The sequence below is a fragment of the Protopterus annectens genome, chromosome 13.part0 (genome assembly GCF_019279795.1).
Source record: "Protopterus annectens isolate FY-2018-M chromosome 13.part0, PAN1.0, whole genome shotgun sequence".
NCBI classification, from domain to species: domain Eukaryota; kingdom Metazoa; phylum Chordata; order Ceratodontiformes; family Protopteridae; genus Protopterus; species Protopterus annectens.
This window is the reverse complement of record NC_056747.1, coordinates 814,439,224-814,464,882: the sequence shown is the minus strand read 5'-3', so window position 1 is coordinate 814,464,882 and position 25,659 is coordinate 814,439,224. Positions and strand designations below refer to the sequence as shown.

At 45.5% G+C, this 25,659-nt stretch overlaps 1 protein-coding gene across 1 annotated transcript in view; it reads right to left on the bottom strand.

Moving 5' to 3' along the window:
* MED13 (mediator complex subunit 13) overlaps positions 1 to 25,659 on the bottom strand; it is a 3,555,174-nt gene that overhangs the window by 1,216,318 nt on the left and 2,313,197 nt on the right. The window contains exon 12 of the mRNA XM_044054535.1: positions 14,277 to 14,398. Coding sequence (XP_043910470.1) covers positions 14,277 to 14,398 — 122 coding nt within the window. The remainder of the gene's footprint in view (positions 1 to 14,276; positions 14,399 to 25,659) is intronic.

Sequence of the window (25,659 nt, the reverse complement as noted above, 5' to 3'; positions counted from 1 at the left end):
GGCAGGGGGTAGAGTGAAAGCCCGTCCCATGTTTTGGTGACATGCCTCTGCCCACCAAAGAAACTCCTGTTGTAGGCAGGGAATGAGAGGAATCATTGTTTCCAGACTGTGACAATGTTGACTCCATAAACTTTTTAGGTACCACTGTAGTTTCCTCATATGCAGTCTTGCATATGGAATCTGTAGAATGCAGGTTGCCATGAACCCCAAAGCCTACAGAATTTGTCTTGCAGATAACTGGGTTTTTGTTGCCATCTGTTTGAAGTAAACAGTCAGTTGCCTTTGTTTGTCTGACGTGAGGAAAGCCATCTGGGCAGTTGTATTCAAGCTTGCACCCAGGAATGTTATCTTTTGAGAGGGTACCAGTTGTGATTTCTTTTCGTTTATTGTGTACCCTAAGCATGTTAGAAGCCTTTTCACAAACGCCAGACGATGAAGAAGAATTTCCTTGTTCTCTGCTTGAATGAGACAGTCGTCCAAGTAAGGATAGATTTGTATACTTCTTTGTCTGCAAAAATGCAATTACTGGTACCAGGCACTTTGTAAAGACCCTGGGCGCAGTAGATAAGACAAAGGGCAGTGCAGAGAATTGGTAATGCATAAAGCCAGCCTTGAAACGGAGGTATCTTCTGCATGATTCCCTTATTGGGATATGCAGGTATGCCTCAAGTCTAAAGTCACTAGCCAAGAGTTCTTGCCCAGCATGGGCAGAAGCTGCTGCAAAGTTAGCATTTTGAATTTTGGAATGTCCAGGAGTGTTCAAAATTGATAAATCCAGTAATGGGTGCCAGAGGCCTTGTCTTTTATGTGTACCAAGAACAGTCTTGAGTAAAACCCTTGTCCTTTTTGCTGTTCTGGCACTGGCTGAATAGTCCCCATATGCATGAGGGACGTAAATTGTTTCTGTGCCTCTGCCCATTGATTTTTTGGCAGATCTGGCCAACCGTTTGGAATTGGCAGTGTGTGGAAGTGGAATCTGTATCCCTGGGATACTATGTTTAATACCCACTTGTCCTGGGTTATTAACTGCCAATTTTGAACAAAAAGTGCTAATTTTCCCCCTAAGGGAGCTGCCAAAAGATAAGTGCTTGGTGATGGCAGAGGGAAGTCATTGAGACTGTTTACTGTACGGTTGCGTTTTATTTCCTCCAGATTTGGAGGTAGAGGCAACCCATTGCTTTGAACTGTAAGAATCCTGTGACTGGTATCTAGAACCTTTAGGGCATCTGGATTTGCCCCGTGGAGCTCTGTCGGACGCAGGAAAGGACCAATTTTTTGTAGGCCAGTGTTTACTGAATCTTGATGGCTGCACTTGTAATAAGTCTTTTACAGTTTGCATAGACTTAGCTTTGTCTTCCATTTTCTTTAAAACCTCTTCTGCCTTAATACCAAACAAGAGTATCATGCTGTAAAGGTGCATCCAGCAATTTAGCTTTAACATGATCAGGCAAATTTTGCTCTTTTAGCCAGGCATGCCTTCTAATCACAGATCCAGTAACTGCATCCCTGAAGGAGGCCTCTAAGGAATCAAAACCACATTGCAAAGTATGCTTTCCAACTTGTTCTGCAGCATGCAATAATTCCTGCAATTCTTTATTTTCTACATATTCAGAAATCAACATCATTTTCTGTTTCAGTAATCCCGTAACATGCTGTTGATACTTAAGCATATGAAACTGGCAGTTTAAAGCCCTACTTGCCAAGGTTGTAGATGTATAAACCTTCTTTCCCCATCTATCCAGTGCCGTGAAATCTCTATCAGAGGGGGTATGATTTTTTGCTGTTGAGGCCTTTACAAATACCTTTTGGACCCTGTGAATTAGTTTCAGGGTCAGCAGCAGGGTTTTTAAATAAAAATTTGTGAGAGTCAGGAACCCTCTAATATCTGTCTGGCTTGCTAGGAGCCAGAGGTAAGGAGTCTGGAGTCAAGCTTGACTCCAAAAACACATCATCCACAATTTCTAAAACAGGAGATATGGCTAAAGGCCTATGCTGAGGGAGAAGATGGAAATCCCTAAGCCTCTTTTTTGATTCTGAGAAATCTTGACTCTCCCAGTGAAAATGCTTCCTCAAAGTATACAAGGTTTCTCCAAAGGAATAATTTTCAGGAGGAGATGCAGACGGGATAGATTCCTCTGCATCAGAATCCTCATAGGGTTGTACAGAAAATTCCTGATCAGAAGAGGTATCAGAAGAAATAGAAACCTGATCTGCAGATTCATAATCAGTGTCTTGCCCTGGCCTCTTATCAGGAGGGGGTTGGGAACCCGATTAAGGTACTTAGGTCTTCAGCCATTTTGATCATCTGCTTTTTGGAAATAGAGGCCTGTGCCTGTGGCTCATGCGTCGGTCTTTTAGCTTTAGAAGTTGCTTTTGTCTTTGATTTTGAAGCTGGCATCAGTTTTATATAGAAATGCTGAGGCCTGAAGACATCATCAGAAGCCGGTGCCTGCTCAGCAGCTCCGGACCAATCTGAGGGAGAGACATCCGCGGGTACAAGACTGAGAATCTTGCAGCGTGCCAGACTCCACATGGGTCTCTGTAGAGGCCTGCGACAAACGTAGCAGGTATCAGGGGCTGCGGAAGCGCCTCACTGAGTACCGGCGACTGGCTTAGAAGAAGCTTCATCGGTTTTGGTCCTCGACAGTCTTTCTCTGTCCTTTTGTTTGCATTTTTTGTCAACTCCGGTAGTCGAATTGCTACCCGACAACATTTCAGGATCGTTAAAACTGTTTCCAAAATATTTTGAAGCGAAGATATACTGATGCTTAATAGTGCGTTGGTTAAACCTAGCACAAAACCGACGGCTAGGCACGTTATGATCAGGGCCTAAGCAAGGAATACAGTACAAATGGAAATCCTTATGAAGTATTTGCTTCCCACAAGTAATGCAATTATTAACTTTTACTGACATCGGTATGGAGCAAGAAAAAGTTTCCCCAACAGGGTACTTGGCTTTAGTGAAGACTTCAGTTCTGAAAGTCAAATTCGAAAATTTCAGGAGTCGGACGACTGGCACTTGCGAACTGCTTCTGCTTCGGGCACTGCTCGGCAAGAAAGACTAAAGAAAATGGCGTCGGCTGCCTGTTTTATACCCCCTGACGACCTGACGTCATGGAAGAGGAGACAGCAACCGACACAGGACCCAAGACTTTGGAATTGGAATTCAGGCTGACTGGGTGCAACCTGCCAGCAGATTACCCAAATGTAATGACTGCAACAGTGAAACACGAAGAACATCTAAGAATCAAGACCTGTGTAGAAGTAGAGGGACCCGAAGGCATGTTGGACTCTGGACGGGTCTTGACAGAGGCCTGTACCACTACCGCAGTTGCAGAAAAGGGCTGCAAAGGTGCCTTGCCTTCCTCAGTGCCTTGCCTTCCTCAGTGATGAAGTACAGTTGTGTACACTTACCATAAATGTAGATGTTCGAGTGTATTCACTGTTGCAGTCATCACATTTGGGTTATCTGCTTGCAGTAGCCCTCAGTCGGCCTGATTATCAAAGTCTTGGGTCCTGCATCGGTTGCTGTCTCATCTTCCGTGACGTCAAGTAGTCAGGGGTATATAAAGCATGCAGCCGACGCCGTTACATCAGTTTTTCTTGCCCCAGATGTCAGGTGCCCCCCTAATGGGAAGCAATTAAATATATATACACACACAAGGTTATACCTCCACCAAAAAGCTTTTAAGCATAGTAAAGGAGAGTAGAGGTATAGCCAAAAGAAGTCACGGGGCAGGAGGGAGGGTAACCAGGACTGCAACAGTGAATACACTCGAACATCAACATTTATGGTAAGTGTACACAACTGTACTATGTTCTTCACGTTTCACTGTTGCAGTCACCACATTTGGGTAGATTTCCAAAGCTAAGGATGGGAGGAGGAATTTAGATAACATTAGGACCAGCTATAAGGCCCTGCAAGACTGCAGTGGTAAAGCCAGCTCTGGATTTAGAGAAAACTGGCAAATGGTAATGCTTGGTGAAAGTATGTACAGAACTCCAGGTAGCAGCTTCTAGGATGTCCCTGGTAGGGACACCTCTGAGAAAGGCTGTAGAGGTAGATGCAGCCCTGGCTGAATGGGGTCTAATCCCCTGTGGGATAGGTTTTCCATGGCATTTAAAGCAGAAATGAATGCAATGGCCTATCCATTTCGAAGTGGTTTGCTTTGAAATAGCCTTCCCCTCTTCCCCTGCAGCAAATGCCACCAGCAGTCATTCAGATTTCCTTTGAGGTTTAGTCCTGTCCAAGTAAAATCTAATCTGTCTGTGCACATCTAAGGAGTGCAGCATCCGTTCCCCAAAGAAGGCTGGCAAATGAATGAAATTATTAAGAGCCACACTGGATACCACATTGGGCATGAAGGAGGGATTGGTCCTGAGGGACACCCTGTCCGCATGAAAGATGATGAAAGGCTCCACTGCTATAAGGGCCTGTAATTCAGATACTCTTCTTGTTCAAGTAATTGCTAAAAGGAAGGCTGTTTTCCAAGAAAAGAATTTTAACTTTGCACTTGCAGCTGACCCAAAAGGAGGAAGAGTGAGTTTTTCCAATACAAAGTTAAGTTGCCAGGCTGGAGTTGGGGGTCTCCTGGGTTGTCTTAAGTTTTTGGCCCCTCTGAGGAACTGCTTGAGCAGTGGATGAGAGAAGAGAGGTGGTTCTGTGTTGTAATGAGCTGAAATGGCTGAAGCGTGAATTTTGATGGAGGAAAAAGAAAGGCCCTTGTGAAGCATCTCAGTTAAGTATCGAAGAATCTGAGGTAAATTGGGCGCTGCTGAGCCCCATCCCTTGAGTTTGGTTCCAGGCACAAAACCTTTTCCATTTTTCAGCATAAGATTTTCTAGTACTAGGCCTCCTTGCCTCCAAAATTACATCTAACACTTGTTTAGTGAGGGATGGTAATGGAGAGATTAGGTAATTTAGCCAGGTTGCCAAGTCCTGGGTTTGAAGCTGAGGGTGCAGAATCTGGCTCTCCTGCTGTGACAGCAGGGTAGGGGGTCTGAGGCAGGTGCCATGGAGCCAGGAGTGACACACTGTGCAAGAGAGGGTACCAATGTTGGTGTGGCCAGTCTGGTGCAATCAGTATCGTCCTTGGTTTGTCCTGTTTGATCTTTAGTAGTGCTTTGGAGAGGAGAGGCAGAGGAGGAAAGGCATAAACTGATAGATTTTTCCAGCTGAAGGACAGAGCATCCACTTTCCAAGCTTGTTTGTGGGGAGTCCTTGTGCAGAATTTGTCCAATTGGTAGTTCTGGGGGGAGGCAAACAGGTCTATATCTGGGCTCCCCCATTTGTTTATCAACATGTTGAAAGTCTTTGGTTCCAGTTTTCACTCGTGTGGATCCATAAGATTTCTGCTTAGTTCGTCTGCCAATGTATTTAGTTTTCCTGGCAGGCATTGAGCCTGTAGATGCACTTGGCAGCTCCAGGCTGTGTTCCACAGAGCCATAGCTAGTCTGCAGAGGGTGTAAGAATGGGTACCCCCATGCTTGTTTATGTACCACACAACAGTGGTGTTGTCCATCTTTACCATTAATTGTCCTGGAAGAATGTGGTCCTTGAAGGCTGTCAGAGCACTCTGTACAGCTAACATTTCTTTTTGATTGATATGCAGGTACATTTGACTTGGGTTCCATTTGCCCTGAATGCAATTCCCTGCCAGGTGAGCCCCCCCATGCATAGTCTGATGTGTCTGTTAGGGTTTGGGCGGCAGGGGGTAGAGTGAATGACAGTCCCTTGTTTTGGTGGCAGGCCTCTGCCCACCAAATGAACTCTAACCATAGGTAAGGTATGATAAGAATCATTGCTTCTAGATCCTGAGAATGCAGACACCATAGGCTGTTTAGATACCATTGTATTTTCCTCATATGCAGTCTTGCATATGGAATTAGTATAATGTAGGAGGCCATGAACCCTAAGGCTTGCAGTATTTGCCTTGCAGATAGCAGGGTTTTTGTGGCCATTAGTTTGAAGTAAGTTGTCAAATGAATTTGTTTCTCTGGCGTTTAGAAAGCCATCTGGGAAGTTGTGTTCAAGCTTGCTCCCAGGAATATAATTTGTTGACAGGGTAGCAGATGTGATTTCTTTTCGTTTATGGTGTACCCCAGACAAGTTAGCACCTTTTGTACAAATGCCAGATGATTCAATAGTATGTCCTGGCTTTCTGCCTGAATTAGACAATCGTCCAGGTATGGGTATATTTGAATATTTCTTTGCCTGCAAAATGCAATGACTGGAGCTAGGCACTTTGTGAATACCCTGGGCTCAGTAGATAAGCCAAAGAGCAGTACAGAGAACTGATAGTGCATGTAGCCTGCTCTGAAGCGTAGGTATCTTCTGCAAGATTTCCTGATTGGGATGTGCAAATAGGTTTCCTTTAAATCCAGTGCTGTCAGCCAGGCATCTTTGCCTAGCATAGGAAGCAACTGGTGAAGAGTTAGCATCTTGAATTTTGGAATCACCAAAAAGGTGTTTAGGATAGAAAGGTCGAGGATAGGACACCATGAGTTGTCTTTTCTGGGAACCAGGAAAAGTCTTGAATAGAAACCTTGTCCCTTTTCCTCTTCTGGTACAGTTTGAATAGCCTTTATGCTCAAGAGAGAGAGTACTTGCTTTTGAGCCTCTGCCCACTGATTCAGAGGTAGATCTGGCCAACCGTTTAGGATTGGTAACGTGTGGAAGTGAAATCTATATCCTTGGGAAACTATACTTAAAACCCATTTGTCCTGGGTAATGAGTTCTCAGTTTTTTGCCTGCAGAGCAATCTTTCCCCCTAAAGGAGCAGTCAGGTGAGAAGTGCTTGGAAGTTTTAAAGTTAAGTCATTGAGACAGCTTACCATAGGGGGGAGTCTTACTACTCCCGGATTTGGAAGTGAGAGCCCCCCCACTGCTTAGTCCTGTGCGTACCCTGGGACTGAAGTCTGGGTGTTCTGCTGGTTCTGGGTTTGGACTGAGAAGGCCTGAAAGAGGCAGGAAAGAACCAATTCTTAGAGGGCCAAATGCCTACTAAATCCTGGAGGCTGTACTTGTAGGAAATCTTTAACAGTTTGCATAGATAACTTTTTCTACCATCTTTTTAAGAACAACTTCTGCTTTGTTGCCAAACAGGCGGTCCTGATTTAAGGGAGCATCCAGCAATTTAGCTTTAACATGATCTGGCAAAGATTGCTCCTTAAGCCAAGCATGCCTTCTAAGTACAGACCCAGTGACAGCAGCCCTGCAAGATGCCTTTAGTTAATCAAAACCACATTGCAAAATATGTTTTCCAATCTGTTCAGCAGGATACATTAAATCCTGTAAATCCTTATTTTCAGCAGTCAGGAATCATCATCATTTTCTGTTTAAGCAATCCAATAATATGCTGCTGATACTTTAACATATGAAACTGGCAGTTTAAGGCCCTAACGGCCAAGGCTGCAGAAGAGTATACCTTCTTACCCCCCATCTATCCAGCGCCCTGGAGTCTCTATCAGAGGGGGTAGGATTTTTGGCAGTAGTAGCCTTAATGCCCTTGGGACCCTGTGAAATGGTCTCCAGATCCACAGTAGGATTTTTAAAAAGGAACATGACAGTCAGGAACCCTGCAATATCTATCAGGTTTTCTAGGAGCAGGAGGTAGAGAGTCAGGGGCCAAGCTAGACTCCGAAAAAGCATCATCAACAATATCCAGTACAGGAGCGATAGCTAAAGGCCTGTGTTGGGGCAGGAGTAAGAAATCCCTAAGCCTCTTTACAGAATCAGAGTAATCCTGGTTTTCCGAGCGAAAACGCTCCCTAGGAGTAAGCAAGGTTTCACCAAAAGAGAAATCCTCTGGGGGGGGGGGGGGAGCAGAGGGAATACAGTCCTCTGCATCAGAATATTCATAGGTAGATAAGGGTAAATCCTGGTCATCACAGGAAACAGAAATTTCAGAATCCTGGTCAGAAGTATCATAAGCAAATTCAGTCCTAGGTCTCTGAGGGGGAAGGTGAGCTTCCCCTGATTAAAATAATAAGGTCTTCAGCCATTCTTATCATTTGTTTTTAAGGCATAGAGACCTGACCACGTGGTCTGGGCGTCGGTTTTCTAGGCATGGTTCAAGTTTTAGGCCTTGAAGAAGATGGCGTCGGTTTAATATGCAAGTCAGTAGGCCTGAATACGCCCTCAGAAGCCAATGCCTGCACAGCGGCTCTGGACCCATCCAAGGTAGAGACATCCGCAGGTTCCACAGTTGAAGCATCTCGCGGCATACCGGACTCCGAATGGGTCTCAGTAGAGGCCTGCGAATCTGAAGTAGTGGGCATCAGGGGCTGCGAAAGCGCCTCACTGAGTACTGGTGACTGGCTTAGGAGAAGCCTCGGCGGCAGCTATGGACCTAAGCGGCCTGTCTCTGTCTTTATCTTTGTATTTTTTTGGAATGTTGGTAGTCGGATGGCTTACCAAAGACATATCTGGATAATTAAACAGAGTAGCAAAATATTTAGAAGCGTAAATATACAGACAACAAATAGTTCGTTGCTTAAATAAGGCACAAAACCGACAGTGAGGTACGTTGTGGTCAGGGCCTAGGCAAGGAATACAGTACGAATGAAAATCTTTATGAGGTATTTGTTTTCCACAAGAAATACAATTATTGACTTTTACTGACATCGGTTTAGAGCAAGAAAAAGTTTACGCAATGGGGTACTTAGCTTTAGTTGAAGACTTTGGTTCTGAAACTTGAAAACGAAAATTTCAGGAGTTGGCCGACCAGCACTTGCGAAATGCTTCTGCTTCGGGCACCTCATGGCAAGAAAGACTGATGCAATGATGTCGGCTGCATGCTTTATACCCCTGACTACCTGACGTCATGGAAGATGAGACCGCAACCAACACAGGACCCAAGACTTTGATAATCAGGCCGACTGAGGGCTACTGCAAGCAGATAACCCAAATGTGATGACTGCTACAGTGAAACACGAAGAACATCAAGCCTTGGGAGACTGGCAGATGGAGAATGACAGTCATCCAAAGCCCTGTGCTTGGTTCTTTTTTTCCTTATCCTTCCAGTGCTTAGGGATCTCAGCCTCAGGGCAACCCTGCACATGCCCACTGGACGATGCGAACGTAGATGGGAGACTAAAATTCACAGCTAAGATCTTGGCTTTACACAGGATAGTCCTAGAGTTGAAACGGATGCAGAAATGACAATTAGTAACATTGTGATCAGGGCTTAGACAGGTGACACACAGCGAATGAAGTTACAGCGTGGGATATGCTTACCGTAGTGGAGACAATTGTCAACATTGTCTGACATGGGTTAAAGGGAAAAAAAAAACAGAGTTCCTCAACAGGGTACTTAGCGTTCAGATGACTGACCAAAGCACTGAAATACTGCTTTGGGCTCAGACGGCAAAAAAAAGGACTGATGATATGGCATTGACTGGCTCCCTATACACCCCAAGGATATTGACATAGGATAGGAGATCCGTCATCATGTGGTGGAGGGAGATTTTTACTCTGATAGCTGGGCCAGTCAAGGGCTTACATGGCAGGAACTCTCAAGTCAGGACTGCAACACTAAAACACAAAGAATATCTAGGGAATAAGCATAAGGAAGTCTCGGGGGCCAAGCAAGCACTAGAGCATTCCTGGGTGACTGACCCACAGGGTGAACAACTGCATAACAGCTGTCACACTTGGTGTTGGATGGGGGATGTAAACCGGTCGAAACACAAAGCACCCTAGCACCAAAAGATACAAACTGCCACTGTACGATTTAGGAACAGCTTGTGAAGCAATAAAATATTCCTGTTCAGGCTGGTGGCCAGAATGTTGAACTTTCACAGGAAATGCACTGCCACCAGAAATTGTTGAGAGGAGATGGCCTACTACCAAACTCTCATGACCTCTCGACAAGGGAGAGGACATGCCCCCCCCCCCCATTTGTTGAAATACAAAACTGACCATCTGTATTGCAATCACACCCCTGGGGAGGGCATCCTGAAAAGCATGCAATGCAAAGAGGACCTCTCTCATCTCCAGAATGTTGATGTGAATGTGGGCCTCTGCAGATTACCCGGATCCTTGAAACATCCTCCCTTCGAAATGCACCTCACCATCCCAGGAGACAGGCATCCATGTTGACCGTGACTAAAGGAGAAGGAATTATAGTTTCCCTTCAGTTACTAAGGGAAACTAACCACCACTGAATCTACCCATGGACACATTCACGTCAACTATATGGGGAAATCCAAAGGACGAGTTAAGGACAACTGAACAGCCAGAGTTCACTGTAGGGCCCTCATACGATATCTGGCTAGAGGGACCAGTCCTATCAACACTACCATATGACCCAAAAGCTTCATAAGTGCATTAACCAGAGGTTTTGGAGTTAAAAGCAGCACTGACAGGGCCTGAGGAGAGACTGAAAACTCTGGAGCTTGGGAACAGGGCTATTTGTCAGACCTTATCTAAATGACAACCTATGAACTCTAGAACTTGTACAGGCTGAAGGCTCAATTTTGGATAGTTAAATTAATGCCCAAGCTGATGCATAGCTGGCGAAAGGAGTCCCTGACCGATATCAACAATGCCTTTGTGGAGGACGGTGAGAAGTTGATCATCCAGGTATGAAAAGACCTGAAATCCATGCAGCAGTACCCAGGCTGTGACCACTACCATGTACTTGGTAAACAGCCGGGGGACTGTGGTGAGACCAAATGACAAGGCCCTGAAATGAAAATGATGGGCTCCCAGCTGGAAGCACAGGAACCTCCAGGAACAGCAGTCTATCTTGAGGTAATAGTAAGCATCCTTAAGGTCTACCGAGCACATCCAATCATCCTTCTTCATAAGAGGGTAAAGACGGAAATAACATGACCATCCGGAACTTGGTCTCCTGGTGAACTGATTTAGCTTGCTTAAATCCAAAATTGGTCTAAGAGTCTTTGTCTTCTTTGGGAATAGACCCTGGGATCCTATCTGGTCTGATGTGACTTCCTGAATGACTTGATTTGTGAGTAGCTTTTGGATCTCTGCCACTGGGTAAAGTCTCTGATGGGGTGGAACATCTGGGAGACAATTTGGGTGACAGCTTGGAAACTTTACAAGTGGGATGAAATAACCTCTGAATATGACTCTCAATACCCAGGCATGTGAGGTGATGGCCACTCCAGCTTTTAGGAGGAGAGCTAGATAACCCCCAAATGCCTCCAGAGAATAGCAGTCAGGCAACCCTTCAGGACTGCTGAAAGGGCTTGCTGGAAAAGACCTCATGGAAGCCCTGAATTGGCAGACCTCCTCAGCTCCAGAGGCGATGTCCATTATGACCCCCCCCCCCCAACCTTGGGAGGAATCTTCTGGAAGACTGCCCTGTGAAGGGAGCTGTGACTTCCTGGAAAAAGAGATGCTTACCCCATTTCTGATTTCAAGAAAGTTCACACTGGGGGCAGAAAAGTACTCCCAACATTCTTCTCAGCTTTTTCCTCTCCCCGTCTAAATGTCCTTAACCTTGGGACCAAACACAGAGAATTTGTCAAAAGAGGCATTAATAAAAGACACTTTGAAGCAGTCTGCAAAGGCACACAATCTCATCCAGGTGAGGTGCCACATTGCAATCCTGGAGCCCGCTGCTCTAGATGCTCCATCAGTTGTGTTAGACAGGAGTCTCACTGAAACATGGCGATGGAAACCAAGATGGACGACTGAGATACCAGATTTTTCTGAGTATCCGGAGACTGCTGTGTCTTGAGGGTACCTGACACTAGTTCCTGCTGAAGCCTTACCAAGTGAGATAAGTAGTTATGGGTGGATGAGATATGGGATTGCTTCTCTAATTGAACCACTGCCTGAGACTGTGACATTGATAGCCAGACCCTTACTTCAATGAGGCTCATCTTTTGGGGAGTCGGCACAAGAACTTTGTCCAGCTTTCTAGGGATAAGCTCCTTTCATGCCCTGAAGGATATCAGGTCTATAAGGGTAGCCAGAGGGAGAATCACCTAAGGCATGGATAAGCCTACGTCAAAGGCCTCCAGGAAAATAGACTCCTCCAGAGATGGGACTTCAATGGTCCAGACTCCACACTGGTGAGGTAGCTATCAAATCACCAAACGCGCTATCACACTGGGATTTGGAAGAACCTCAAGATCGGTATCCTCAGTAAGTCTTTCCACCAGGGAATCCAAGTGCTTCCTTTTGCACTTTCTCATCCCCAAAACCTCACATTCAGATGAAGGTGGAGAGGAGGGGGAAAAGTCTCATCTGAAAGCCCTGCGAAGGGGGCAGGCTGACTGACACAGACTGCCCTGGAGCAGACTGATGACTGGCCAGAGGAACAGATATAAATTGACAGGGGGTACCGATAGGAGATATCCAATCCATTTCTCAAGAAGAGAACATCCTCTCAGTAATGTCAAAGGCTGAGGTAGAAGCTGGCGTCTTGGATCGGAGGGTCCCAGAACCTTGAGAGTACTGAAGACACCTAAGGGATCTGCACCTAGACCACACACACAGATTAGAGATGACCTGTCTAAAGCCGAAGCTAAAACAGGGAGTGACTATCACGAAGCAGGGACCATCAACCCAACCCAAAAACGCCAGCTTCAACGTCATGACTCCAAGGTGCTGATGACTCCAAACAAGTCGGGGTCAAGGCTACCAAAGAACAGGATGGAGCCAAAGACAGCCAAGCCATTGAATCCGATACAGATGGTGGAAACTCAGCCAGCCCCAAAGACCTCTGATCTGAAGGGGCTGCAGGAGGAAAGCAAAAGGATGGAGCCCAGGGACCTGATGACAGACCCTAAGGGATAAGGCCTAATTGCATCTCTGCCTGGAAAAAGGACCTCATCAGCTGCTCCAGATTAGAAGTTTTGATGCTCCCCACCGACCCTGACTGGATGGAAGAGGCCACTGAGGATAGCTTTGAGGGTCTATGGAAAGAGAGCACCGCATGCTGGATCTGAGCCAGAGAGGACCTGAATCGGAGCAGAGATGGGGAAGACTGGCAATTGAAGAGGTGTGCGAGGAGAAAAGGAAGAAGCTGCCCTACCTTCAAGTGCCCCTTTGATCAGGAAGGAGCTTATAATGCTCACTGCTGGAGAGGCTAGATTATTTTATTTAGGCACTGAAGGTGACCAGCTCTGATGCTGCTGGGGAAGCCAAACTTCAGGGGACCTTCACACCTGGAGTACCCAAGGGAGCAGGTCCAGAGGTGGAGGCTGACAAAGATCTCTTATGCTCCCGTTTGGACTAATTGGAGTCTCACAGCTGGGACTTCTCAGACACAGTCTTGGGACCCAGGGGAGAAGCTGACCTAGAAGCAGCAGAAATAGATAAACCACTGAGTAAAAGCCCTTTCAAAAGAAGCTTGGCCTTGCACTTCTTGTCAGCATGCTAGAAGAATCCATCACAAAAGGAGCATCCAAAAACATAGATGCCCCAGGCTCAAATACCTGCATTTTAGGTGTGAATCCTGGAAAGGCAACAGGTGCCCGCAGAAACATGTTTCTTAAAACACCCATTTAACAACCCTACTACAGCACACTAACACTAAGGGAGAAACAGGAAAGAGCCTAATGATAAATGGAGAAAAAGGGCAGAAACAGTAAATAGGAACAAACTGTACTAACTACTTAACACTAAAAATTATCTAAAACTACCAGAACATGTACAAGGTTAAGGGAAGAAAAGTTCAAAGACAACACTGCGTTAACTCTTCCAAAACAAAAATGTCAAGTGGAGACAAAGACCGACCTGCAGACATGAATGGTAGCAAACTAGATATGGGGAGTTGATGGAGCAGGAAGTTATGGATAAGGCAGGCGGAGCTAAAACAGGCTGAAGACTTTTGAGTTGTTCGGTGTCGGATTCTATTTGGATCTGAAGTCCCACAGATTGAATCCAGACACAACAGACACTGGATCCCCCCCCCCCCCAAACCAGTGGGTTCTACCACAGAAAGGAAGTATGACTGCAAATTAAACTGCACTTTTTATATATTATAGATATAGATATTAGTACTATTTCTGTACTTCATAGCTAAAAGCCTGCTTGCAATATGGAAAAGTGTCACACAACAACTCTCCTAGCTAAGTCATGTGGTCACAGGACATGGAAGTATCTTGCCTTATTTCTATTGTTGAGAAGGGCACAAAAAGGGCTCTACTAACATTTAGTGAAGGAAATTGAGTCAAATCTTGCATCATCTACAAAATAAAGACAGTATGAAGAGTTGAAAAGGTCTACATAATGTAGTCTGCATTACTTTGAGACGAGACAGGATGAGAAAACAACTTTTGTCAGTTAAATTACTCACAGCAAGATCATCTTCATCAGAATTGAAGAGATTGTCGAGGTCAGTGTAAGAAACAACAAGATCAGTTTCATGAATCAGGCTGGTGGATGCAGTGCGGACGTGAGTAGCACCACGCTGTCCATCTGAGGAGAGAGAACATATTTAAACCCAGATGCAACTTCCAGCATATTTTTACAGCTTTTAACTCAACTCAGTATGAAAGACTATTTCAAAAGATGGCATTTCCTTTCTATTAAATAAAGGACTATAACAGGAAAACATTACTATCAACTTCAGCTCTCTAAAAGAGAAGGCCTCTAACAAAGCTCAGACAGTTCTTATGATGTATACCTTTAGGATGGCCATAATGAGTCATTAGACCTGTATATAAACAGTCTAGTAAGCTGTATCCAATGAACTGTTCTCTCTCATTCTTCAAGCATCTCTCACCAAGGTACACTTTAGGGCACATCCACCAGCAGCATGCTACTTGCCCACAAGCATCCACTTTTTCCTCAGCACAATTTCTGTACCTCATCCAACTGTAATAAGCCAGTCATCGCATAGCTGCAGTGCTGTAATCAAGTGTCACTATTACACAGGTCTCAATCTTCACTCTCAAAATCATGTCCATTTAACTACCGTCATGTATCTGCTTGGGGATAAACATCTAAATGACAGCGAGTTTACACAAAAAGGGTATACCAATCTGCTCCATACTCTATTATCATCATGTACCTTGCCTGTTGTAATCCTGTCTTTATGCTGACTCAGTGTTGGCTCTCAGCCAGTTTTCTGCAAGATAAAAATCTTTTGATGAAATTGCAACTTGTACAATTTAATAGCTGCTCTGCATGGTGACAGAATGTGATGACAGAAAGTCCTGACCGACTGGCAAGAGTCAAGAAACAAAAACATATGGGGTCTGATTTCATTTGAATGGTTTTGGACATATTTACACAATCAGTTAACGGAGAACTTCACCCAAAAGTCAAGTTTTTATTTCTAAAAAGTGATTTTCCCTCCCTGTATTCCAATAATAAATATTCCAATACTAACACTTCACACAGAAAAAAAAACAGCATTTAATAATTATGTTTGCCTTTCTTTCATGCATTTGTCTCATATGTTACGTCAGACAGGTTACCGAGAGTGGCAGAGTAATAAAGTTAGGGGACTTTTCCCAACTACAAAGCCATTAAATAAACAATGTCTCAAACAATGACATTTAAATGTGCCTTATCAGTTAAAGATTGTCAGCATCACACCTCAGATAAACAGCGTAACCTAGACTCTGAACAAAGGCAGTGTTTTCAAGCTTAGTTTTCAGATGCAAATGTCTCCCACTCTCTCTCACCACAAAGGAAAACTCAGTACCACAAAGAGAGAAAGAGCAAATATGTTCACTAAGTCTTCTTACTTTCTGTCAGTATTTGATTTTACATTTTTTTCTACACTGTAATTTTTGTAAAAAAAGTGCATGTTTACTCTGGCTTGTTACAGTATTTTTGCATTGTTTACAGTGTTTTGTTGAGACAAGTCAGTGAGCTGAAGAAAGATTAACAAAGACTTTTTAATTCTAGCTACAAGTTTAAAATTGCGAATGCAACACAAACCATTTCAGTCTAAGTAAAGAATAGTTTTGTAAAATCTTACCATAGCCATAGACGTCCTTCTCTTCCATGTTGCAGTAGTCTTGTGGGATTTTCCTCCTCAGGCGACCCAAACATCGGCTCCTATACAAAAGCTTCAGCTTGGCTGTTGCAGCTGCGTGGGACGTCACATGCAGGGCCAAAAACCAGGATCCTTAAATGTGACGTCTTTACGCAAAGACCTCAGAACTTGAAAGCCCAGCAGGAGGAGTAAAAGGTCGAGCAGGAGAGGATGCCAGTGATGTCAGGTATAGGTCCATAGGGCCCTTATGTAATTTTCATAGGCTCCCTGTGCAAAGTATAGGATACCAAGAGGCTAAGGGTATGCTGTACTGGGTAAGAAAAAAAGGGGGTTTTGGAGGGAAGGAATACTGCAACATGGAAGAGAAGGACATCTATGGTTATGGTAAGATTTTACACAACTATTCTACGTCCTTCTATTACATGTCCTTCCCGCGGTCGAGTGGCCTCCAAAAGACTAGCGTGAATGGGCGCGCCTTCGCTGAAGGTTGGGCTGGCAACTCTGCACCATAAAAAATCTACTGCCAATCATTAGCGGACCGGAGTTCTGCTGTGGCGACCACTAACCGGGAAAATCCAAAAAGACAAAATTCTATGTCCTTCTATTCCTATGTTGTAGTATTCTTGTTGTGGGAGAGTACCACAGCTTAGATGGAAGGAAAGGTGGCTGAAGAAGAGGCTGATTCTAAGAATCCCTGTAGGATTGCCCTGCCAAATCCTGCTCATGCTCTGGAGACATTGTCTAATTTGTAGTGTTTGGTGAAGGTGTGTATGGTGGACCATAATGGAAGCAGTGTCCAGACCTTTGATGAAGGCTTTGGAGGCTGCCATTGCTGTAGTGGAGTGAGCTTCGACTCCTAGTGGGAATTTTTTGCCATGGTGAGAGTAACAGAAGCAAATGGCTTTTCTGATACAACAGGCGATGGTTTGTTTGGAGACTGGCTTGCCCATTGTCCTGGGGTGGTATGAAATAAAGCATTGAGTGGATTTCCTAATGGACTTTGTTTTATCCAGGTAAAATCTCAACTGTCTGTGTACATCTAGGGAGTGAAGAATTCTTTCCCCCTCATTGGTGGGAGAGGGGAAAGAAAGTGGGCAGGTGAATAGACTGGTTTAATGACAAATCATTGACCACCTTAGGCATGAAGGAGGGGCTTGTTCTAAGTGTTACCCTGTCCTTGTGGAAAGTAGTGCAAGGGGGGCAGGCCATTACGGCCTGTAGTTCTGACACCCTTCCGGCTGAAGTTATGGCCACTAGCAGGATTGCTTTCTATGTACACATCTGAAGGGTAGCTGTCACAGCAGGTTCAAATGGGTGCTGGGTTAGCTTTTCCAGAATGAAGTTCAGGTCCAAGGGTGGTGGGATGGGGTTTCTTGGAGGCCTAATGTGTAGGACCCCCTTTTAAGAACAGCGTAACATAGAGCCTGGCCAGCAGGAGGGGTTTCTAGGGGGAGGCAGGCTGATATTGAGGAGATGAACTTTAACTGAAGAGTATGATAGTCTACCTTTTAGAAGTTGACATATGTAAGCTAGGACAAAGGGGGGTGGTCTGCAATGCATGGGTCCTTACCCTTGTTCAAACACCATTTTGAGAATCTTTCCCATTTAGCTAGGTATGATTTCCTTGTAGTAGGTTTTCTAACCTCAGTCACGATTGAAAGCACGTCCTCAGAGTAGTGTTACCTGAAAGGAATTAAAAGGCATCACCTACAGTGTCAGTGACAGCATCTGCAAGTGTGGGTGGTTGAGAGTTCCCTCTTGTTGTGTCAGAAGGTCCACCTTGTGGGGTAACTTGTGGTGAATGCCCTTGGCTAGATTGTGAAGTAGGGGGAACCAGTGCTGCCTTGGCCAGTAGGGAGTCGCCAACAAGATTTTTGGTTAGTCTCTCCTGATTTTCAGAAGGACTTTTTGAATCAGTGGGAAGGGGGAAAGGCACATAGAAACTTCCCCTTACAAGAGATACTGAAAGTGTCTACTCTGCAGGCTAAAGGGGAGTAAGGTCTTGGTGCAGAAGGTCTGCAGTTGTCTGTTCTGGGGGGAGGCAAACAGGTCTACTTGAGGAGTGCCCCACCGATAGACTACATCCAGGAAGACTATCCTGTCCAGCATCCATTCGTGTTGTGGGGAGGATGTCCTGCTCAGAAGGTCTGACTGCTTGCTGTCCTGCGAGGGGATGTAGGATGTCTGCAGGGACAGGTTGTGGAGAGAGGCTAGCTCCCAAGTCCGCAATTTTAGTCTACACAGGAGGTACGCTCTTGTCCCTCCCTGTTTTCTTGGGGTAGAAAAGCCTTCATTAGGTCTGTCCTGATTCTGCAACCCAGAAATATCTCGTCTTGCTCTGGGTTTAGGGAAGACTTTGGGAGATTGAGGGTAAACCCCAGATTTTGTAGGAGGGACATGGTGAATAGCAGATGGGCCAAAAGGGTTTCTTTGCAGTCTGCCAGGATCAGGATGTCGTCTAGGTAGGGGATAAATCTGAATTCCCTGTGTTCTGCAATGGGCACTGCAGGTGTCCGGCATTTTGTGAACATTCTGAGGGCAGTGGACAGACCAAATGGCAACGCAGTAAACTGGAAATGAGAGGAGAGTCCAGAGAAACAAATATTTTCTGTGGGAGAGTAGTATGGGAATGTGCAAGTAAGCCTTTTTTAGGTCCAATGTGGCCATGAAAGCCTTGGAAGGTATGAGGAGGAGGCTTGGGAGCGACAGCATTCTGAAGGTGGGCACCTGTAAGAATAGATTTAGGAAGGAAAGGTCTAGAATAGGTCTCCATGGTCGGTCTTTTTTGGGGACCAGGAAAAGTCGAGAGTAGAAACCTTTTCCTTCCTGCTCTGAGGGGATAGGTTCTATTGTACCCAAGTTCAGAAGGTCTGTCAAGACTCGTGGCAAAAGATCCCTTTGATTTCTGGGGGGGTGGGGGGATTTTTCTTAGGGATGGCCTTTCTTTCCAGGAGAGGGAGTATCCTTTTTGGATGACAGCCAAGACCCATCTGTCTGTGGTGATGGTTTTCCAAAAGGGCAGGCAGTGAGACAGATGGGCAGAGAGGAATAGGGGTCACGCATTGTGGGGCCTCCTCTGTCTTGAAAGGGCTGCCTAGAGGGAGGCTGAGGGGCAGCAGTCCTGGAAGAGTTTGGTCTTCCGGTACCTCTTCTAGGCCTGGAAGAGGCAGATCCAGCAGGGGCTGGGTTACGTCTTACAAAAGTGGCTTTGGCCAGGTAGTTCCTATTGTATTTAGGGATGGGGGACACCAATAATGTTTTATGTCTTATAATTCCTTACTCTTTTCATGCAGGTTCTTGACTAGATCTGCAGATTGTTTTCCAAAGAGGAAATTGGGCTCCGGGGGGGGGGGGGTCATCCCAGACCTTAGACTTAAAGTCCTCTGGTAGTTGCTGAAGTCTAAGCCAGGAATATCTCCTGAGAACAGAGGCAGATGATGCTGCAGAGTGAGCAGAAATCTCTGCAGCATCATAGCTACTTGGGCAGCCAGAGAACGTTTTGAAGAAATGTCAGCTTTAGTGGGGCAGTCACAAGTACTGGCTAGTAAGGTGGCAGCTTGAGACACCAAGTCCAAAGCAAATTTGGTCATATGAGTTTAATAGCTGATGGCTCTAAAAGCCAAAGTGGAAGAGGTGTAGACCTTCTTACCAATCCTTTTCACAGATTTGCTATCTTTGCCAGTGGGTAAGAGTGAGGCAGACAGAATGAGTCTGGAATGTAGGTCCAGATATGTGGCAATCACAGCTGGGTCTGCCAGGGGGGTTTGATTAAAAATTTTTGATCCTCAGGCACCTTGTAAAAGCGATCTGGGCGTTTATGGGCAGGTGGCTGAGTCTCTGGTGTCTTAGATGCAGAGGAATAAGCATCCAAGTATGCAGGCTAGACAGGTGGGATAGCCGAAGGCGAGGGGGAGTCTACCTGTAACAATTCGAAGTACCTTTTCTGGGTTTCAGACATTTGAGAGGTGTCCCATTTGAAATATTCTTTCATTCTGGTGATAGTTTCACCAAATGTAATATCCTCTGGAGGAGACTCTCCCTCAATAGATTCTTCATCTGGGGAGTAGTACTCCTGAGGGAAAGCAATTTGTGAGGTGTAACAGATGGATTCCTCAGAAGAGGAGCAATCAGTGTCTTGCTCTTCCCTTTCCTGAGAGGTTGGAGGGGGGAGAGGAGAAGCAGGCCTAGTGGTTATCAGTGGCAGAGTAGAGGGTGATGAGGCTGAAGGCCTAAGGGTCGTAAAGGCCTGCATCAAGGAGGAAGTGAAGGGACTGCCAGTCCGGTAGGCCTTCCTTAGTCATGGTCAAATGTTTGGCCCTTTGTTTTCTTTTGGATGGAGTGGACTTAGGTGTAGACCTGGAGCTGGATGCCGATATAACAGAAGTAACTTCCAGAGGAGGGATCCTGGTTGGAGGCTCTGCTAAATCTGGTTACCCCTCGACCACGATGACAGTCGGGGTCTGGGCAGGCTCCAGGGAAGTGCCGGTCGTAGATTGCAAAACGGCTTCCACAAAGATCACAGATGAAATCAACAGTTCTTCCAAGCGCCCCTCAGAGGAAGAGGGCCTAGGAAACTTGGCCTTCTTACACGGAGGTTCTGTCGATGCCTCTGAGTTGGGATCCATCCTAAGGGCTAAACACTTAAGCCACTGGTTCTCCAAATAAAGATTAAGGGCAGCCAGACGTCTTACGTCTTGGGTACAAATGACTGGCAAATGGAGCAAGCATTGTGGTCGTCTCCCGGCCTAAGCAAAAAAATGCAACGGTCATGCTAATCTTTATGGGGAATCTGGTGCCCACATTGGCATTTACCTTTTTTGCTGATATCAGCTATGGCTAGCTACAACAAACCAAGCTTAGCAAAATTATAGAACAAAACCCCCCAAAGGGGTACTTAGCTTTTTAGACATTTGCGTTGAAGGAGTGAAGCACATGATGTGTCAGTCGTCTGCAGCCTTCAAGTTCCGAGGTCTCTGCGTGCAGACATCACATTTAAGGATCCTGATTTATGGCCGTATGTGTGACGTCCTGGGCAGCTTTAACAGCCAAGCTGAAGCTTTTGTATAGGAGCCGACATTCGGGTTGCCTGAGGAGGAAAATCCCACAAGAATACTGCAACATAGGAACAGAAGGACACTGATTTTATCTGAAGAAGGGGCTAGTCCCGAAAGCGCTCATATATATGTGATTTTAAGTCTGTGTTTTTATTAAAAGTCAAGGCTTATTCAGCCTGGTGGTCGGACTGCTCTTTATGTGCTTTACTTTCAATTTATTCCTGAGCAGTGAAACTTTAGTGGAGGACTCCATTATATACACATTTTTGCTTGGTATATGTACAGAATAATGCAACATAGGAATAGGAGTACATTTTCCGGTTACTCATCCAATCATCCAAATGACACTTAAATAGGGCCAATGAGGGGCTTTGTTTAACACAAATGGGAAGCTTGCTCCAAAGGTGGGCAACCTCTGAGACAACTCTCCAACAAGTTCTGCTGATGTCACACACCAGGTTAAGGTCCTTTGAGTGAGTGGCCAGTGTGCCATTTGACTTGCGAATGTGTAGCATTTCCATTAAAGCTCGGTCAGAGATTGCTCTACATGGAAATCATAGGTCGCCTCTGAGCAGTCTGTATGAAACAGAGTAAAACAGACAATGACTTCAGTCTGTCTGCATAAGACAGATTTTGAAGGCCCTGGATTTTCTAAGGAACCATTGTGGCCTCACCAATTAATACACGTGTTTGGAAAGAACATACCAAAGGGAGCACTGTGTTCTATTACTGCCCGATGAGGGAAGAGTACGGGGGGGGGGGGGTTATAACCTCTTTTCTGGAGGCAATGCCCTTACTTATGAGATGAGCAACATAAAATGTCCGTTATCACTGAGGAGACAGTGATCTAAGTAAAGGCTGCTGTCAACCTGTGTGCACAGATCTCTCGACACTGACTATGTGCTTATGGTATTGCTATTGATGTGGTAGTTTGCAAGAACATCACCCTTGCCGAAGGGGATGATCATGCATTTTTTGCAGTGACTAAGACCGTGACTTTGGCACCAGTCATTAGTCTGCGTAATACTTTTTTCCAGGATGTTGACATTGACAGTGGTTTAATGACTGTTCCTAGTTTGTAGTCATCACCAAACTTTCTCAGCCAGTTTTAGCCTGTACTGCTGACAAGTAGATTCCAAACAGTAGGCGTCCCAGAACCAATCCCTGTGGAGCGCCACTGGTTGCAGGTCAGTTGCAGGAGGTGAAGATCCCACATTTTGACTTATGAGTTCTATCGGTGACCCCGTTTGCAATCCACCTGACAATATACGGGTTGATACCCAGCCGGGTAAGGTTATCAATGATGCCTGAGTGGGGATTGTGTCAAAGGCCTTGGCTAAGTCTAGGTAGGCTGTATGGACAGATTTGCCTTCATCTAGGGCTTTGGTGACTGTCTCGAAGAAGTCCACCAACTTTAATAGGCATTAGAGATTATGGATGTAACTAAAGAACATCTTACGGTTATCCTTAGTTAGGAAAGCTATTTTGAATTCATTGTTACCTTTGGAGGATGTCACCTGGAGTCTTATTTACCTGTAAGTTGAAGAGGGAGTGTTTCCAGTTTTGAGACCGTTCCTTCCTACCCTTAGACAGCAATTTCTTTCTCCTATTGTATAGCCTATTGATGGCAGTTGTCCACCAGTCAGGTTTGTTTTTCCTATTAATGGCAGTTGTCCACCAGTCAAGTTTGTTTTTCCTTGCAGATCTTCCTTTGGTTCCATCAGGTACAGTGGAGTCAATACAACTGTAGAGGTGCTCGTATAAAGCATTAATGCACAACTCAGCATAGGTGTCGGTTCCATCAGTGGGGGAGGGGCTATGAGGGTATTTATACTGTTTATGCTGTCACATTAGAGGTTGTAATTGGCCATACAGAAGTTTTTTAGTCTAGTTCTTGCCAACGGGGGGCGGGGGGGGGGGGCATGTGTTATAGCTACTTCTAGCTAGACTGATTTGTGGTCAGATCTCACCAGGGATGGCCACACGGAGTGGTGCAGCGGTCCCCCATGCTGGTGAGCACCAGGCCCAAGATGTTTGAGTCCCTTGTGGCTGTGTCAACCAGCTGGTTCAGGGCACTGGAATTAATGAAGTCCAGAAACCTTTGAGCAAGTGAATTAGAAAGTACAGTTTTGTACCTACCATAAATGTAGATGTTCGAGTGCGCATACAGCTGCAGTCATCACACTTGGGTTATCCTGCCGTCAGGCGGGTCCTCGGTCGGCCGAATTCCAGAGTCTAGGTCCAGCGTCGGTTGTCGTCGCTTCTTCCCTGACGTCAGTGCGGCAGGGGTATAAAAGAGGCAGCCGACGCCATTTTCTTCAGTTTTTCTTGCCCCAGATGTCAGGTGCCCCCAGAAGGGAAGGCAATACATGATGTTATGCAAACATGCATAAGTAGATAAATCAAAACAGTAGTTGCAAGCAAATACACCATAAAGGAATACCCCAAATAGGTTGCATGTTAAAGGTGTTTGTCATAAGCCCTGCCCTAAGAGGGGATGGAGGGTAACCTGGACTGCAGCTGTATGCGCACTCGAACATCTACATTTATGGTAGGTACAAAACTGTACTATGTTCATCATGCATACAGCTGCAGTCATCACACTTGGGTAGAATCCCAAAGCTAAGTAAGGGTGGCTGGTACTAAGCGGAATTAGGAGGGGCTAGAATGCCCTGCAGGACTGCTGTGGCAAAGCCCGCTCTAGATTTTGAGTATAGTGGAAGGTGGTAGTGCTTGGTGAAAGTGTGCACTGAACTCCAAGTAGCTGCTTCCAAAATGTCCTTGGTAGGGACCCCCCTGAGGAAAGCTGCTGAGGTAGCTGTAGCCCTGGTGGAGTGGGATCTGATGTATACAGGCACTGATTTTCCGAAATGAATAACAAAAGTGTATGCAGTGGGCCATCCATTTTGAAATAGTCTGTTTGGAAATAGCCTTTCCTTGAGCACCTGTAAGCATAGGACACAAACAGCTGCTCAGATTTCCTGAATGACTTTGTTCTGTCCAAGTAATAACGAAGTTGCCTGTGAATGTCCAAGGAGTGTAGTAGCCTCTCCCCTTTGTTCTGTGAATTTGGATAAAAGGTAGGTAAATGAATAGTCTGATTCAAAGCCACACTGGATACTACCTTTGGCATGAAGGTAGGGTTGGTTCGTAAGGAAACCCTGTCCTTATGGAAAATGATTAATGGTTGCACAGCCATGAGGGCCTGTAGTTCCGAAACCCTGCATGCTGAGGTAATAGCCAGAAGCAAGGCTGTTTTCCACGACAAGTATTGTAGCTCTGCTGAAGAAGCCGTCTCAAAAGGAGGCAGTGTCAGCTTCTCCAATACGAAGTTGAGGTCCCAAGCTGGAGCTGGTGGTTTCCGTGGGGGTTTTATATTTTTTGCCCCTCTGAGGAACTGCCTTAATAGAGGATGTGAGAATAAAGGAGGATCCGTATTGTACTGTGCTGAAATGGCTGAAGCGTGGATCTTGATGGACGAGAAGGAAAGGCCACTGTTTAACACCTCAGCTAGGTACTGTAAAATCTGAGGTATATTTATTACCCAAGGATTCTGGCCCTTTGCTTGATTCCAGGAACAAAATAGTTTCCATTTGGCGGAGTAGGTTTTTCTAGAAGAGGGTCTCCTGGCCTCCAAGATGACATCCTGTACCTCCTTGGAGAGGACAGTCTGTTAGCAAATTAAGATATTTTCCATGCAGCTAGATTTAGAGTTCTGAGCTGGCTGTGAAGGGTCTTGTAGTTGTGCTGGGACAACAGAAGAGGAACTTGAGGTAGGATCCATGGTGGTGAGTGTGACAAGCTCTTTAGGAGAGGATACCAGTGCTGTCGTGGCCAGTCTGGAGCAATGAGAATTATTTGTGGCCTCTCTGCTCTGGTTTTTAATAGGACTTTGGTGAGTAGAGGTAGAGGCGGGAAGGCATAGACTGTCAATGCTGCCCAATTGAAAGAGTGCGTCCACTTTCCAGGCCTGTGGATGATAGGTCCTTGAGCAGAATTTTTCCAACTGGTAATTTCTGTGGGTAGCAAATAAATCTATGTCTGGCTGTCCCCATGCTTGATTTATCTTTGAGAAGACTTGAGGATGCAACTTCCATTCGTGTGGGTCTGTCATATTTCTGCTTAAGTTGTCTGCCAGTGTGTTGTCCTTCCCGGGCAGGAATTGTGCCTGTAGTTGAACTTGTAATTCCAATGCTGTGTTCCACAGGGTCATAACTTGCCTGCACAGGGGGTATGAATGCGTCCCTCCCTGTTTATGTACCACATGACTGTGGTGTTGTCTGTCCTTATTAATAGCTGGCCCGGATGCAGTAGGTCCTTGAAGGTCATACGAGCATTTTGCACAGCTAGCATCTCCTTTTGGTTGATGTGTAGGTGCATCTGTTTTTGGGACCATTTTCCCTGGATGCACTGATCTGCCATGTGTGCTTCCCAGGCGTAGTCTGAGGCGTCTGTTGTGATGATTTGACTTGCTTGTGGTATACAGAAACGGAGACCAGTGTTTCTTTGGCATGCTTGAGCCCACCACAAAAATTCCTTTTGAAGGCATGGAATGAGTGGTAAAATTGTTTCCAAGCTGTGGCTGTGTTGAGACCATAAGTTCTTTAGGTACCATTGTAGTTTCCTCATATGCAGCTTTGCAAATGGTATTAGTAGGATGCAAGATGCCATGAACC